Source organism: Poecilia reticulata, chromosome 12, assembly GCF_904066995.2.
Source record: "Poecilia reticulata chromosome 12, P_reticulata-male-v2, whole genome shotgun sequence".
Taxonomy (NCBI): domain Eukaryota; kingdom Metazoa; phylum Chordata; class Actinopteri; order Cyprinodontiformes; family Poeciliidae; genus Poecilia; species Poecilia reticulata.
The window spans coordinates 10,703,111-10,719,706 of NC_088841.1; the positions used below are offsets into that span (position 1 = coordinate 10,703,111).

General features: G+C 38.0%; 1 protein-coding gene across 2 annotated transcripts; it reads right to left on the bottom strand.

The window, feature by feature from the left end:
- Positions 1 to 84: 84 nt before the first annotated feature.
- hnrpkl (heterogeneous nuclear ribonucleoprotein K, like) lies at positions 85 to 15,235 on the bottom strand. 2 transcript variants are annotated; one of them, XM_008423748.3, is made up of 16 exons: positions 15,111 to 15,235; positions 13,719 to 13,789; positions 13,030 to 13,127; positions 12,851 to 12,907; positions 9,712 to 9,755; positions 8,417 to 8,489; positions 8,057 to 8,170; positions 7,658 to 7,786; positions 7,204 to 7,511; positions 6,854 to 6,907; positions 6,016 to 6,049; positions 5,052 to 5,067; positions 3,306 to 3,338; positions 3,113 to 3,180; positions 2,852 to 3,021; positions 85 to 2,263 (listed from the first exon to the last, which is right to left on the bottom strand). In XM_008423748.3, exons 2-16 carry the CDS (start codon positions 13,783 to 13,785, stop codon positions 2,233 to 2,235), a joined length of 1,296 nt encoding a protein of 431 aa, XP_008421970.1. In that variant the 5' UTR covers positions 13,786 to 13,789; positions 15,111 to 15,235; the 3' UTR covers positions 85 to 2,232. The 2 variants fall into 2 exon arrangements, with proteins under 2 accessions (XP_008421970.1, XP_017163292.1); XM_017307803.2 differs by lacking the exon at positions 3,306 to 3,338 and having other exon boundaries at positions 15,111 to 15,234.
- Between the last annotated feature and the right edge of the window lie 1,361 nt (positions 15,236 to 16,596).

Consider the following 16,596-nt stretch of genomic DNA (forward strand, 5'->3'; position numbering starts at 1 on the left):
CATAATGCATCATCTCCTTACATATACCGTGCTCCTCCAAAGAAACAAACAAAAACATACACACACACACACACGCGCGCGCACTCAGAGCTGTGACACAGACTTTATTTACTAAACACTTGGAGTTACTACAAATATCTGAGAGCAAATGCAGAATTTACCACTTGTGGACTCGCAAAGCTGCATCTGCCTCACACAGAACTGCATCTTCAGGGATGCTTTCAGAAAAAAAAAAAAAAAAAAAAAAAAATCCAAAAATGAAAAACAAAAGAACAGGAGTGAACAGATCTGAGACTGAGGCTAGACAACAGCAAATCCATCCTTTCTAGTGACAGAAAACCCAATATTGATGAAAAAGTTGATTGTGTAATTTTTTTTTTTACAGTAAAAGATTCTAAATATAATTTCGTAATCAGAAAACACGTAGGAAAGATTTCATTAGAAATACATTTACAAATAACTAGATTTGTCCCTTCACCAATTGTGCACCTTTACATCCCTTTTAGCCCGTTTCATACCCACGCACTTAAGCATCGTTTAGGTTTGTTTGTAGCTTTTTGTATATTGCAGAAAGTCATGAAACAATATGACCAATAGTGCAAGAACAAAATGGCCGAACAGGCACACTTTGCATTTACAATTCTTTTTCGCAGTTTCGTTGTGACATTTTTATTATATCTTTTTTTTTTAAATGCTGTGTTTTCAATAGCTTTAATATTATTTTAGAGAATGTTTATTTTTTTATGTTTGGCACTAAAGGGCCACCGTAGCAAAGAAAACTTGTAAGTCTGTGTTTTTGGCACTTTTTTCTTCCAAGAAAACGTCACACAATTTGAGCCGAACCAAAAGTCCTTAAAATTACAGGTTTTAAGTAAATATATATATATACAAACTGTACAATCATCTTTCAAATAAAAGTAGATTTTCTTACATTTTTTTTATGTTGCCTTAACAGTCTTTTACATTTATTACACCTTCAGACAGAAATCATGTTTGAAAAAGGTGTCATTACCAAAAAGCATTGGACTACTAGGCTGATCTGGTTTAAAAAAAATTTTAAAAAAATTAAGGCGTCAACAGTGTAAACCCTCCCAGCAACAGACCAATCAAATAGTCTTCTTTACAGTTGCTTGATTGATCTGTTTTTTTTGGTAGACACAGACCTACATGGGTAATTTCACTATTCCTGTGTTTGAATGTCTGAAATTTTTTCTGCATCTTCTCTACTACTTGTTGCAAACTGCCGGTGAGCTGGCTGAAAAACAGCTGCTGCCTTTTTACAAAATATGGAAGAATTTCTATAAATATTTAGCCAATGACATTTTTATGTCATGATATCCTGTATACTATTTTAGCTAAAGCTGAGGTGAAAAAATGCTTTTGCTTTGTTTTTAATAAAGGCAGATCAAATCACATATTTTATTTTTAATTTTTTTATGTAAATATATTCAGTGACATTTTCACACAAGGTCATCATACAGGCCCATGCCTAGTGTGTGTGGTTTGGAGCTGTCTGGGGTTTAAAATTTTTAAGCCCACATTGCTTATCAACCCAAAAATTGACTCCGAACAGCACATCCATGCTTATGCAGAACAAAGGCCCCACACACTCCTAACCAGTTTCTCCTCTGTACCCATTTAAAGCATAATATGTAAAACTGAAGTTTTGCTCTCTGTGAAATTGAGAATACTATTGATTTCCGCTGCTCCAAAATAAATACTCTCCCCAAACCCCTCGAACACCATCTAAAAAAACAAACAAAAAAAGAAAAAACACTTTTTACATATGGAGACAAGTGATGGAAAATGTAAATTTAACAGTTATTTAACTTTAATAGTTTCTCAACCATTCAAAAACTATTCATCTTTGTTAGGAAAGTGGCCTTAAAATTCAAAGGAAATCATAAAAATATCTTTCAAACAAGAACAGAAAAAAAAAGTACATTCTGCTTGCTGTACTGAAATGCGGAAGATAAGGCCTAGGGCCGGCTCACAACACCAAACCTAATCACACAGATGGGTTACACACCAGTAGATAAAAAGAAAAAGAAGATACCAGCACTGAATTATGGATTTTTCAGGCCTCCAAATAAAACCCGGTGTACACAACGGTGGGTAGCTGGAGACAGTTAAAGGGAAGGGACACATCTACCCAAAGCAGAGGAATGTTGGCTCTGAGTAGAATGAGCAAACAGTATGGCAGCATGGCTTCACCCTCTCTTCTGCTTCCCTCTAGAAGAACCGACCGGAGTACTGCCTCACACTGAAACAGAGAAAAAAATAAAAATAAAAAGTGCATATATATTAAAAACATGGGAAAATATTTATAAGAACAACAGCACAACCCAAGTTGGGTTGGGCAGCTGTAAATACTGGATGCTGAAAACCGCGAGACATCCTTCACATGGAGCTCAAGTTGTAATAAGAATACCAAGGTCAAGGCTGGAAATAAATCCTGTCTGCTGGAACTGACACGCCAACTCAGACCTGCTCGATTGTGGAGTGATGAGGAGGAAAGGAAGTAAACACACACACGTACTACCAAGTAATCTAATTACTGACTCAAATGGTTGATTTTGTATATTTCATGCCCCAAATTAGCCCAGAGACCAGAATACTGTATATTTAGTAAATTTCTTCCTTAAGGTTAACTAGTTTGAACCAAAAAGTAATTTTATGAATTAAAAAAAGATACCAATTATCCAAACAAAGAATACAAATCTTCATTTTACTATGAATCTCAAACTACCAAATGAAACCAACAAATTTTTATTGTCCTGGTTCTAGACGAACAGCATAAGAAGCGTCTCGGCTGCAGTGAGAGGATGTTGTTTTGCTTGAAGTCACATGCCTGTTCTGCAGCAAGTACTGGGCATTCTGGATCTGGTCCTGTGTCCCTGTGATGGTGATGATGCGGTCCTCAGAGCCCTCTAGTGGTTCATCAATCTTGATGGATGCCCCAGACTCGTGGCGGATCTGTTTGATTCTCTGGCCGCCCTTCCCGATGATGGAGCCTGCCAGCTGCACGCCGGCAAAAAGGAAAATGGGTTCAGGAGCGCCGAAGGCATTTAATTTGTCTCGTAGGGCACTGCACTAATCATGTTCTACTTACATCTTTTGGGATGGTGACTTGTGTCGTGATGACTGGGCCTCCGATGTCGCTGTACGATCCTCTGCCGCCTACGGAGAGAGGAAAGGACCTTTGTAGGAGATCTTTCTTTAACTGGGGCTTGCGATCCAGAACAAGCTATCCCTTTAGGTTAGGAAACAAGACTCTGGGACAGTAACGATCCATCCCAACTCACCAGATGGAAAGCGCTCCCAGGAAGAATTGTTGTCTTTGAAAAAGAAAATTAAAAAAAGGAAAAAACAGAAAGTGGAAAATGAAAATACACCACAGGAAGAGGAAAGGAAATGCAACACGCGACAGCAACTGAGCGGTACTGCCCGAACGGCCAAAACGCCAGCGATGGTGATACATCTATAAAGAAATATTAAGCCTTTTTGGTCCAAGTGTGTCCTTTCGTAGTAAATAGAAAGATAAGAGTTGAAATTGTGCTGTGTAAATTTATACCAATTGTCATTTTTTTAAATCTATTGGGTTTAACTAATTCACACTTTCACTATATCAACGGTAAGTAAACATTTAAAGAAATTGGTCAGTGGTGCAACTAAAATTTTGACAATAAGTGACTAATGAGGCAGCAGAAGGGTTTTCAGCAATAGAGAATTATCAACTTTTTTTTATTATTTAATTCAGCTGTGTTTTCCTCTTCATTTAAACTGCTTCCCAAACCAGTTCTTGGGAATCAATTAGCTGTGCTATGTTTAAAAATCTAAATGCCACTCAAGAAGAAATAGTGAAAGTGTAAAAATAACATCAACAGGTAAAACCTGTTTCTTACTCTGTTCCACAGAAGCTTAATTTATAAAGAAATAGATATGGACAGCAGAAACAAATTTCAGTCATTGGCACCAAGTACTGGGTGCTGATTCTAAAGTAGAAATGTTTCAGGCGCTGAACTTAAACCTAAAAAAAAAGTAACATAAAGGAAGAAAAAGTGAAAAAAGAGGATTCCCGCACTCTGCTGCATTATCCTTGAGAAAATTTCAAAACAACATTTAAACAAAATATTTGAAACAGACATTTACAACATGCATCAGAAAAAAACTCTTGTTATTCCTTCTGTAGCTTGACTTTGGTGCCTTTGCATTTGTGTTATGTTTGAAGATGGTAATAATCTGTTTGGAAGTTGTTTTTTTTTACTCCAGGTAATCAGAATTACAAACTGGAAAGTTGGAAGGCCTTTGAGCAACTCAGAATTAAATAACCAAGATGGCTGCCAGGCCTTTAAAATTTACATCATGTACAACCTTTATTTATAAACATCAGATGGGGAAATAAACATATCCCACTGGTTTTCCTAACAGGAACATGTTGAATTCAGGTGGGACAGTGAAATAATATTTTATTTTTATGTTAGTCTTTATTTATCACAGTATATTATCTTCAATCAGCCAGTATTATTTCAGACTGAGCTTGGTATAGGACATAATTTAGCCATTGGTGGTAATTTTAGCTTTAGTAGACTAATTTGACTTTCTTTTTAGTAAACTAAAATACCGACTTGTAGGAAAAGAATTTTTAGAAAATATTTCAGCACTTGGGTAAAAACCCATTTAACTTTTACATTTATAATTTTTTTAAAAACCCTGTCTCATTTCCTGTTAGAAACAAACTTCTTTGTTTAATGACAAATATTTTAAATCTACCAGGGGTATGAATGTGTTATCTGTGATCAAATAAAATAATAATAAAAAATAAAAAAAAGTCAACCAAAGTCCAGAAGATCTCAAGATTGTCATTGAAATGTTTGCACATGCTCTGTTGAACAAAAAACATCTTGGTACTTCAAAGTGTGTAAACGTGTAGAGCCAAAAAAAAAAAAAACGCTTTCTAGCCATTTCAAGGCCAAAGTGTGTAAAAAGGTAATAATTACCATTGTTTAAATAAATAAAACTGCAGGATTATCATGAATATCAAGACTTACCGTAACCACCTCCACTCTGCGTTTCAGGATCACAGGAGAGGAGAGAAAGAGATTAAATTTACAATTAATAAGAAATCAGAATACATTTTAAGCTTTCAGTAATAGCACAAATTATAAACTAAATACACATACGACATTATATTACTAATCACTCTTTGATGTCTCACTAGGGTTATGCCATTTTTTAACCTCTCTTTATTGTACAAAGTCAATGTTGCATATCTGAAGACACTAAACAATACTTTGCAGAATCAAGCATGTTAAATAAAAGCTACTCTGAGTTCAAGATAGTCAAGAAACAAATAAAACAGAAGATGTAAGTATCTTTAGAATACTTTTAAAAGTTCTCTTATCCGTCCAGCATATGTCTGGGAGGCTAATAAATGCATAGTAATACACACAAATTTGTTTACTCACATTAGGACATAAACTTGACCAATTTAACACCGATTTGTGTTTCAAAGACAAAGACAGATTAGCAAGCAGACAGCACTAACCTAACTTGTATCGTAATTCAAATCTCTGTGTTACTGCTGAGACAACTGGAAGCAGTAATACAGTTTTTAAATAATACTTAAATCTCAAGGGTTCTCCCTTTTTATGGTCAGAAAGTATTTGTCTGCCCTCTTTTGCTTGCAGCTAAAACCTGCGGGGAACCACTTCAAGAACCGCTCTGGTTCAATGGCTCGCCTGGTGGATCTCTGGACTGCATACTCAGTTGCTCAGTGGTAACCACGGAGACAACTGTTGCCAGGCAACAACAGGTCTACATGAGTGTGCATCCAATGTGGAGGGAAAACAAAAACAAAAAAAACAGCCATATCAGAGCCAGTGTGCTGTACTACACTCAGAAAAGGAAATGTAATCATCATCTGAAAACACAACTCACAGGCAGAGACCACAAAGTCTTTTGAGAAAACAAAAAAAGCAAGTGAGCCCTGAAGCTGCAGCTGATTACACTCACCATGCCGTCATAGCGGTCTCTGCCTCTTCTTTCACTACAAAACAGGGGGAAAAAAACAAAGTTGTTAATACAGTTTGACCCAACAGGGGTTTTCCACCAAAGTGCTCCAGTGCCAGACCAAGAGTGTGTGCTTTATCTCCTTCTAACTGGTTTCTAACAAAGATAACAGGCTGTTAACTGGTTGGTTTTTGCACATTAAATGTCTGATCCTCTCTCTGTGTATTCTCAAAATCTGTAGAGCATCGCAGTGCATGGGGACACTGCACCCACTAAAAATGGCCGGGTTTAATATTTTTGAGAAAATGATTCAATCTCAAAGTTCACTGAATTTTTTATATTTGCACAGCAGCCAGACCTCTATATGGATGAACTCACAATGAATGAATTAATGAATGAATACAAACCTAGAAGGGGATTTTTATTTGAAATACCATAAAAAGTGTAACAAATGCTCGCTAAAACAAGTCAGTGTTTCCAAACATTTAAAATTTTTGCAAAAATATCTGATTTCCGACTGACATTTCTAAATACGCACAACGTTTCAAGAATGATTTGCAAACACCGGCAGCGAATACTCAAACATCTGATACTGTCATCAATAAAGCCACAAACGGCATTCATAAATTCAGTCGAAAACAGCAATTGCAATTGAATTTCAGTGAGTAGCAGGAATCGTTGAAACAAACAGTCACTGGAAATAAGAAGATCTGGTTCCAAGCAAGCAGTGACACTGGTCGACTTAGTGGAAGAAAAAAATAGGACTTTTTAAATCACAGATATGATCTTCTCTAAATTCTGTTAAGCTTTAAAAAGAAATTTAAAGCTCAACCTTTCTCACCTTGGTCTGTCATCCATGCTGCCATGATAGCTGCCATGTGAAAACCTGTCTCCTCTGCAAACAATATAAGAGAAGAAAAAAAACAGATGGATGTGAGGTAGAGACGCAAAATAATTTATTAAGACTGAACAACCCCACTGTTAGATGTGCTTTTAAAGCCTCTGTGTTATTTTATGTTGCCAGTTTCTAAAATGTAGTGTTTCAATTATCAAAACAAACCTTAGATGTACAAATTGATTATCTACAGTAAAAGCTGCCAAAACCAGTTAAGTAAAGTTAGCAAATTCATCCAAAACAATTTAAAACCTAACAGATTCGGATTGAAAGCATAAAATCTGCCCAATTCTCACCCTCCTCTTGGCGGCGGGGGTGGCGGGAGAGGCAGGTTACGCGCTCGGCTGCCCCCTCGTATGCCCCTGCTAAGCGGCGGTGGAGGACCCCGGCGAGGGCTCATGTCATCATAGTCCCTTCTGGAGGGAGGCAGAGGTCTGCTGCCACGTAAAGGAGGCAAGCGCTCAAAACCGCCACGCACGCGGATGGGAAATCCACCCATGGGTCGTCGGGCCCTGTCCTCAAACAACATGGTGAAGCCACCGTAGTCGTACGTCTCATCATAGAAGTTAGGGTCGTAAGGCTGAGTACGGCCTTTAATCGGTGCCTGCAGATTGAAGAAAATTTACGGTGACATTATAAATCGAAGCTGGAGTACACCGCACTCAAAATAAATGTGATGTTCTATAAGTCAAGATGTGTCGGTATTAATTATTTTTAGAGTATTAATAGTAATTGAGAAGGTAGATTTACCTCTGACACTAGCTCTAGGATCACTTTTATGCATTCAACCACACGTTCTGGTTTTCCTCCCACTAAGACGACCCTGTCGGTAGAGTGTGGACAGCACTCTTGGAACAACTTGATGGTGGTCTGGGTGTTCTAATACACACACACACAGTTTTTTTCCCCTTAGTTTCTCACATTCATATTCTGACTCTACACAGTCCAAAAAAAAACTTTCCTAATGAAAAGCAAAAATGCACTAGAACTTGTCTGAGCAGTAGCAAACAGAGTTTGTAGGAGGACCAGTGTGCGAAACAAAGGGCAAACACGTTTCCAAAGTTAAAGAGTGGTCTTTTTTGCTTGTTTGTTTTTACTGCTCAGCTGTTAGTGCAGAGGATTAAATGGTTAATCTGGGCTGTGTCCTACCTCTCTCAGCTCCTTTATCTTGGCACCTTTCACTCCAATTATCCCACCAGCCAAGCTCTGATGGATCAGCAGGCGAAGCTCACAGTCAAAATCAATCCCACTGTAATGCTGGTACTAGCAAAACATAAGAACAAAAACAAAGTTCTGTATGCTTAGATGTTAGTATAGAAGTTGTGGACAAAATATATATTTTTGAAATCCATAGAAAAGTTAACATTTGATGCAAATTATTGCTTTATTACATTACAATTTTTTCAAAATGTATATTAATTTACTTGAATATACATTTATCTTAAAAATCATAAATGTCTAAAAAGACACCACTGTTTACTTAGACACAACACTGACGTAACATCTTACCTCCTCTAGAGTCGGTATGATTTTCAGTAGAATCTCTCCAATGGTGTCGATACTGGCACTTACACTCAGGATCCTGCCAGAAACCAATTCGGTAAACAGGAATAAATGAATTACAAAAACCAAACACCAAAAAAATGGAGGGATAAACCTGACCTAAAATACAGCCCAGCAGACAGTCCTGAACAAACTAATGAGACGCTTTAAACGAGTGCTTAATTTTCCCCAACGCTACACTGACAGCAGTAGACATGCACTGACTCCCTTACTAATTTCAAAAGTAAGAGAAGCTTTACGAGGACAGGGGGTTAAAGAGCGTCTCAAAAAAAAAAAAAGAAAAAACGTGAAAGTGGCCACACAGATTTTGGGTAAGTGGTGTAAGAGCGAGAAACTTCTTCTATAACCATCCCACCACCAGGAAGTTGGGGAAAGAGAAAGTCATTTAACTTGCCATTACAGCTGCACCACCAGCTCACCGTCTCATTGTGACCACGAGGTTGGGGAAGGGGGGGAGAGGGAAGGAGAGGGGAAGAGAGCTAAGGCACATTAAAACAGCAGAGGGGTTGGGGAGGGGTTACCAAGTGCTTTGTGGCACAGAGGAAGAGCAGGTTGGAGAGGGGAAGGGTGATGTGACAGGTGACAGGTTTGATAGGTTACATCAGATCAGATCTGCCTAAGAAATTCAACAGAGAGGGGGGGATGCAGCACAATGGAATCAAGAGACATCAATGAAGTGACAAAGTGAAAGGGCAGAGCCTCCACAGGAAAGCAAGCTATCTTTCTCTTCTCTCTCTCTCTCAGATCATGGGACGGTAATGGTGGAAACAGTGTGGGAGAGTGGAGGCAGAGGAGAGTGGGAGGTTGGAGGCAAGGGGAAGGGACCAGGGGTGGGTCACAGAAGACAGAGCGAGGGGGGAAAAAATTTTTTAAAAGATGCCTGCATTTCACAAATTTTCCTCAGAGCAACAAATAAACCATCCAACTTTAGTGTCGCTGAATATAAAACACCAGCTACTTTGTAGTGGGCTGTCAGACAATTTCCGCATGATTGATTAACTGTAATGACAGAGACTCCAACTTAATAGGAGATGCTTAAAAATGAACAGAAAAAAAAAATCAAGGAACAATACATGTCTTATAGAGAAAGGAGGGGGTGGTTGGTGAAGGGGAGGGGAAGAGGGGGGGTTGTAAAGTGTCATGTATATAAAAATGTTCAAATGGAAACAGAAGGCAGGCTATCAAAGACAAGTGTTTCACTGTTCTAATCAGGCAGTGAGGCAATAACTGGTGGGACATACCGCTCTGGGCCACTGCTGTCTGGGACTGATACACTGGCATTGTACTGCATGGACCGAGGAGGAGGTGGTGGTGGTGGTGATGGTGGTTGTGGTGGAGGAGGTTGGCATTGGGCAGGGGCATTCAATCACATCATGTCAAGTTAGGTGCCCGAATAAGGAGGGGCACAGTATATGGGCAGGGCCGACCGGGAGTGTCAGATGGCCGAGCGGTCGGGTTTCGTTCGGGGGCGGGCGGAGGTTGGGCCAACGTCAAGGTGGGCAATGCAGGAGGGGCATGTCGATCCGGTACATGGGCAACGGAGGAAGGTGGCCAAAAGTAAGAACAAAAACAAGTAAAAGGAGAAGGGAAGAGGGGGAGAAGGAATACAGTTTTAATTGAATACACGCCACACTTTGTCCCAAAAAGTGATATGAGAGAAACTGTGAGAGTGAAGGAGAACAGGAAGTGTGACCAGGACAGAGATAAGTTTTAACAGGCAGTATGAAGGAGCACATTGGTCAAGTTAACAACCCAGAGAAAAAAAAAATTCCAACAGGGCTGTTAGGAATTCTCTATTTAAAAAAAATAGCAATGTAAGCGACATCTAGAATTAGCTTTAATTATTGGGGGGGGAACTCAAGCAGAGCAGTTTAACAATGACTTTCTGGTAGAGGTTGACCGATATTATCGGCCTACCGATCAATTGGCCAAAACGTTCCAGTTTTCCAAAGTATCTTTATCAGTCTTGATGGCGCACACTTCGTTTTTCTTTTTTTTTAAACAAGCATATCTTCAAACACCACAGCCCTGTTGCCACAGAGTTGATAAGGTAATGTGCAGAGAGTCAAAGACCTACAGCTACACAGGACAATGATTATTAATCTGTGTGCTGATTATATGGATATGTTTTAAGAGGAAACTGTATGTATAACCTTTGGATTCATGGCAAAGCATTCAGATTGTACATTGTTGTTTTAGCTAGCAGTAGCTACTCACCGGCATCTGGTCTCAAAGTTAAATCGCTAAAAACCTTCATGCTGAAAGGTTATGTCCTTCATAACCATTTTTTAAGCTAAAGAAACGAGTGTCACTAAACCAAAACTTTGCTTTTATGCGTTGTGAACGGCCTGTACAAAATCTTACTGGTTTCACGCCAGGTGGAGCAGCTGCCGCACAGTTGCTTCTGTGCAAAGAGCGAGTTGACAGAGTTCAGCGCCTCCGTTTGCATACTGTTGAAACTGGAAGTTTACATACGCAGAATAAAAACAAAAAAAAAAAGACATACAACTTTTCCCCCCCTCAATGTCTGAACTTAAATCATAACTAAGACCAAACTTCTCTTAACATCAAAAACAATTGGGCAGGAAGTTAAACCAGAGCTGCAAATGGGTCTTGTAAATGGAAAATGACCCTGAGCATACAAAGTGGTTACAATGTTGCTTAAAGACAAAGTCAATGTTTTGCCCTGATCTAAATCCTGTGGAGAAGTTGTGGGCAGATCTGGAAAGGTGTGTGTGAGAAAGGCATATTCCTTCCCGTATTATTGGGGCATTTAGCAAATATGAATAGTTTTGGTAATAATTAACTAAAAACAGAGAAGTTTTGACTGATTTAACTTCAGACAGTACTAAAAACAAAGTGAGTCTTTATTAGGTGGATGTAAACTTCCTCTTTCAACTGCAAACTGATGCATGTCTGTTCTGTATGTGTAATTATTACCTGCATGTATGCATCACTGGTGGAATGACAGCAGAACTTGTTCACAGCTTTGGATATGAAGAAATTAAACAAAGTAGAACGTGTCTTCCTGTGTTGTGGCACTGCTAGCTTGGTAATGTGTTTGTACATACTCGTGCTCTGTCCACTGCACCACTGATGTTTATGAAGGTGGAAAACCTATTGTTAAAAAGCTTATTAGTATGGACTGAAGATGCTGCTGACAATGGATGTCATAAAAGCAGATTGTAGTTGCAGGGGAGACCATGTTTCAGTTATTGACAAATTTTACTAAATACAGGAATTGTGCTTTGTGCATTTAGTTTCATTCAATCACATTATGCAAGTCCTAATCAATGACATTTCCTCCGATGTTCTCCTTACGGTTTATGTAGAGGAAATTTGAGCTAAAAATGCCTTAAGAGTTGCTTTAAAGGGGAAACAAATAACAGAGGAAGATGTATAGCTTTTTTCCCCCTTTTTAAACTAAATTTGAAAAATTCAGCACATTTATTTTGGGTACTCCACTTGACTCATACAAGGTATATTTTAAGCAAATTAATAAAACGGAAATCAGCGGGCACCTTTAAACGTCTCCTTTCCTATATGAATTGTATTACGGTAGGGAAAAGAGAAGCTACCAACTTAAGGCGCTACCATCAGCCCACTAATTAACCGATTAAATGTGAAAGAAAATGGCACATTTTTGATCAAATGTTTATAAAAAAAAAAAAACATAAAAAAAATGGGGAAGAATCACAGATAATCAACAATACAAAACAAAATCAATTGTCTCAAAAATCTGCAATTGACACTTTAAAATTGCTATCAGTAATAGAAAATCCCATATCGGTCGACCTCTACCCTCTGGTCTCAGTAATGCTTTTTGGGTAGCACTGTGCAGTGATTCTTGACTACAGATGATTAAAACCAACAAACAAATTTTGAGCTGCTTTTATAATAACCCAGATGCTAGAACGCACCAACTACTAACTTTCAATAGTTCTTCAACATATAAAACTCAAGAATAAATAAAATAACCCAGTCACACCTGGGAATTGTTTATATTTTGTCACATTCACAATTTTTTATGCGTTTATCAGGAACTAGAATTTCTGTGTAGGTTAAAATGTATTTTGTGGTTTTATCTGACCAGAGCATCTCTCTCTTCAACTAAATTGGATTTTCTTTATGAACAAAGTGAAGGAGGCTTTTTTTATTCGGGATTTCTTTCCACTCCATATTTGTTCAGGTCAATCACCATAAAGTCCAAGTAAAATACATCAAATTTTGTGACAAAAAAATGCTACTAAATGTAACAATATTTTTCTAAGGGCTGAATAAGAATTCTGTATATTAGAATCAGCACCAAAAGGAAGAATAAGAAAGCTAAAGTTTTCTGAGTGCAAATATATATGAAGACATTTTTATCCATTTACTCACGTCTGTGCGAAGAGCTTTTATGTTCTTGCCACCCTTTCCAATGACGGCTCCCGCATTCTGTGAAGCAAAGCAAAACACTTTGATCACCGAGAGAGAGGAAAGAAAAAATGTTTTGTTTTTTTTTAAATTGCTATGTGGCCCAGCAAATAGCAGGGGCTCATGATATGATCTCTGATTACTTTGCTCTGAAGCAGAACACGCAGCTCCACCATCTCATCAATGTTGCGTGAACGTTTGAAGGCTTGCTCCTCGTCCATGTCCTCAGCAGGACGTTTACCTGAGAGAGAAGGCAAGGTCAAACCCAAAGCATGCAGCAACCTCCTAAATTATGCACTTACAGAAATAAAAGATGAGCTTTTTTTTTGTTTAGTTTACTTTTTAATGTTTAATTTAGAAGAATCATAAGTTACAATGTTCACCTGATTCACTTGTGAAAGTGCTATAATAAACCAAATAAATATTAGTAAAAAAAATAAATAAAAAATACTCGAATGAGCAAAGTCTACAGCATATTCCATCAACACCAAGTACACTTCAGTAGCCAAATGCAACTTGGTCTACGTCCAGAACCAACATGTACCCTTTCTGAATTAAAACATGGGCAGATCTGCTCTGGGCCCACAGAACAGCAGTTTCCTGGACAACAGGATCTCTCAACCATCTGACATGACCACATGGCAAGTTATTCTGGCCAGAAATGTTCTTTTCTCATGATTATAATTTTAGTCTTCAGCAAATCAACTTCGAAAAAAATTCGATGCTGGCTTTGAGACCGGGTGGGGTCTGGAAACTTCTCAATGACTATGTTATTTTGGGCAGTTCTAATGCGCAATAAGAATGTGTAAAATGAAGATATGCAAGACCTCACCATTAGTGTCAGTGTTGCTGAATGAAATATCTTCGTCCTGCTGTTCACCCTTCATTTCCATTGTCATAAGTCTGCAGTGAAAAGAAAACTGGTTATTCTTGGATCTGCTAAACAGTAAGAATAAGCTTAGGGCAGTGGAATAATATACATTTGTTAACCAAACATATATTATTTCCTTCAATCATACATATGATTAAAGGAAATAATAAAAAAATAATAAAATCTAGGGGTTAGATTGTTGCTCAAACACTACATCATGTATTTTCTTCAGCTTGCAATGCTGTAGTTTCATGTTTCTTTTTCAGATTATTAAAACTGTCAAAGACATTTCCCTTCATCAGTTTTGGTGATCAGCAAGTCAAATCCTGACTGAAAAATTTGCTTCCTTTTTTATAGTATTCAAAAAGTACCATTTTTGTCAACCAACAGAACATTTATTAATGCACCTGTATATCATAATTTGACCAAAACAAGTGCTTGAAGTACACTTCATTAGATACACCTTTCTGAATTTCATAAAAATATTTTTTTATATTCGGTTCAAATAGAATTTCTACAGGAAAAAAGTTAGAATAAGACTAAATTCAATTCGCAGCTGATACTTTAAAGAAAATTGGAAAAAATATGTATTGATCAGGAAAAGCCTCTCTATTTTTGTAGTTTAGTTACTTTGGAGAAAATAAAATGCTTTATAAAGAATAGCATAAGCACATTCTCCATTAATAAAATTAGCCCAGCACATCAGTATACCTTTACCTGCGAGCTTAATTAAACCTTACGTGTTTTTCCTACTATCACATGTTAAACATGCCTGCTTGTTCATAATAAAACATGGTCTTTAGCCTTAAAGGGACTGAGTGTGCTCTTCCCACAACTGAGGGCTATATTATTTTGCAGAAGCATCACTTCTAAACAGAGGCCTGGATAAACACAGCTAGGACGTTATGCTACCCTTGGCTTTACAGAGCAGCCCCGGTCATGTTTACATAGGTCCTGTCCAGAGAAAAGGAAAGTGCCTGCAACAATTTAGCAGTTTGTGTGGATAACTCTCTATGAATAGGATTTTAATGTTGATATAAACTATGACTGTAGAGTGGGAGGGTGTAATTTGAACGGGAAACGTATTTTTTCCCCGGATTTTACAAAGCCTTTAGCAGTGTTGGCATTACTTTCCATGCTAGCAGCTAGTTAGCCAGCTAGTGGGTCTGTGCGTTTTACGAGGCGCCAGCTAGTGTCCACGTTAAGACTGGCCAACATGCAGGACAAGAAAATAAAGACAGCAGAGCAGGCACGTTAAATTACCGTCCTCCAACAATGTCCAATATTCAGACCAAAAGCAAAGGAGGTAAAGTCACGAGCTACTATCAAAATGTAACCTTTATAGAAACAGACCTGCAGCCAAACCACGTTCACCGCGGTCCTCTACTGTCGCCTCGCCCTGAAAAATCCGTGGATAGGCTCGATTTGTCGACCTTCTCCCGCTCGTCTCTTTGCACACCCTTGTCAAGTCAGCAGGGATGGGCGGGGTTAAGACAAAATTCATCAAAAAGAACTGATAAGTCTGTTATGCACGTGCAGGAGCGATTTGGTCAATTTGATCTATTATGAGAATCTTAAATTTGACATGCGTCTTCGGTGCAAAATAAAGATTAAAAAAAATTTTTAAACAACAATTGTGGAAAAGAAAAATCCCCTAAAAAGTGGTAAAACTCTGGGGGAGGGGGGAAGATGTATGTTAGGCAGCATTGCTAAAATATACAAATCAATTTGTATGTAAAACACAACTTGATGATGTGAAACAGGCTTGGGGAATTATTGGAATCAAGGTTTACCCAGATAAACAGTTTCGACTTGAACAATACACATTGAAGTCCAGTTAATAGGAGGTCAAAGAACTGGCAGTAGATGACATCAGCTGTAAGAAGTAAAGAATTTGAAGTAAGGCAGGGTCAAATAATTGTTGCTTTTCTGTTTTAAATCACATCCTTCCTGTACATTTTATGTATTTATCATGGTAATGGGATATTTTGACTTAAGGTTAACAGACAGTGAGAATTTTATTCCAATGTGCCTAATGTACACATAGAGGTTTTACTACATGAATCAACATCAGCTTTGTGGCATAAAACAAATACAATGATTTGATCTAAAAGATGACACATGTAACATACTTAGTAGTTTAGATTGGGTATTAGTGAAATCACAGCTCCATGTGAGATTTAGGACAAGTGTGCCACCAGCTGGCTTAGACAGATGAGCTCAGAGATGGTCACAGGCGGCGTTGCAGGAGTGGCAATAAGCAAAGGTTTCTTTAGCTTAGAAAGGGCAATGCATGAAAGAAATCAATACTATGGTCTGATGTATTTTGTACAAAGTATGCTTTTATGTATTCTTACATTTACTAAACTATTATGGAATGCTTGGTAGATTAAAAAGAAATAGGCCAATCCAGGAGAAATGCATTGTTTTTATATTAAATATTCTTATCTATTTAATTATATGCTACAGTAGGGTTTAATTCGTTTATTTTTTTATTCCTAGCAATATACGTTTGACAATATGATGAGATCGGAGGTCATGACTTCAACCCACTGCTCCTCTTCACACTTACTGGAAATCCGGAGTTCCAGTGCGGTCAGATTTGGACCTCATTCTTGCAGTGTTGTATTCTCCACATTCCTCTCAGATATTGCAAAATACATCTCTTTCTCTTTTTCTCTTTCTCCCTGCCTCTCTTTCTGTCCATCCTATATGCTGGGGTTACCATGGAGACAGATATAAATCAGTTCTTGATGTTTCTCATAAAAAAATAGGGAGAGAAAAGCCAGTGTACATATTTTCATCTGCAACCATAGCGACTCTTGATATTGTCAGTGCT

What these genes read in the sequence shown, in the direction of transcription:
- hnrpkl (XM_008423748.3), bottom strand. Translation starts at nt 13,785, where the DNA reads ATGACAATGGAAATGAAGGGTGAACAGCAGGACGAAGATATTTCATTC. An exon ending in TCATACCGACTCTAGAGGAG is followed by an intron (nt 8,171 to 8,416) that starts GTAAGATGTTAC and finishes ATGTTTTGCTAG; the next exon opens with TACCAGCATTACAGTGGGAT. An exon ending in CCCCCGCCGCCAAGAGGAGG is followed by an intron (nt 6,908 to 7,203) that starts GTGAGAATTGGG and finishes TATTGTTTGCAG; the next exon opens with AGGAGACAGGTTTTCACATG.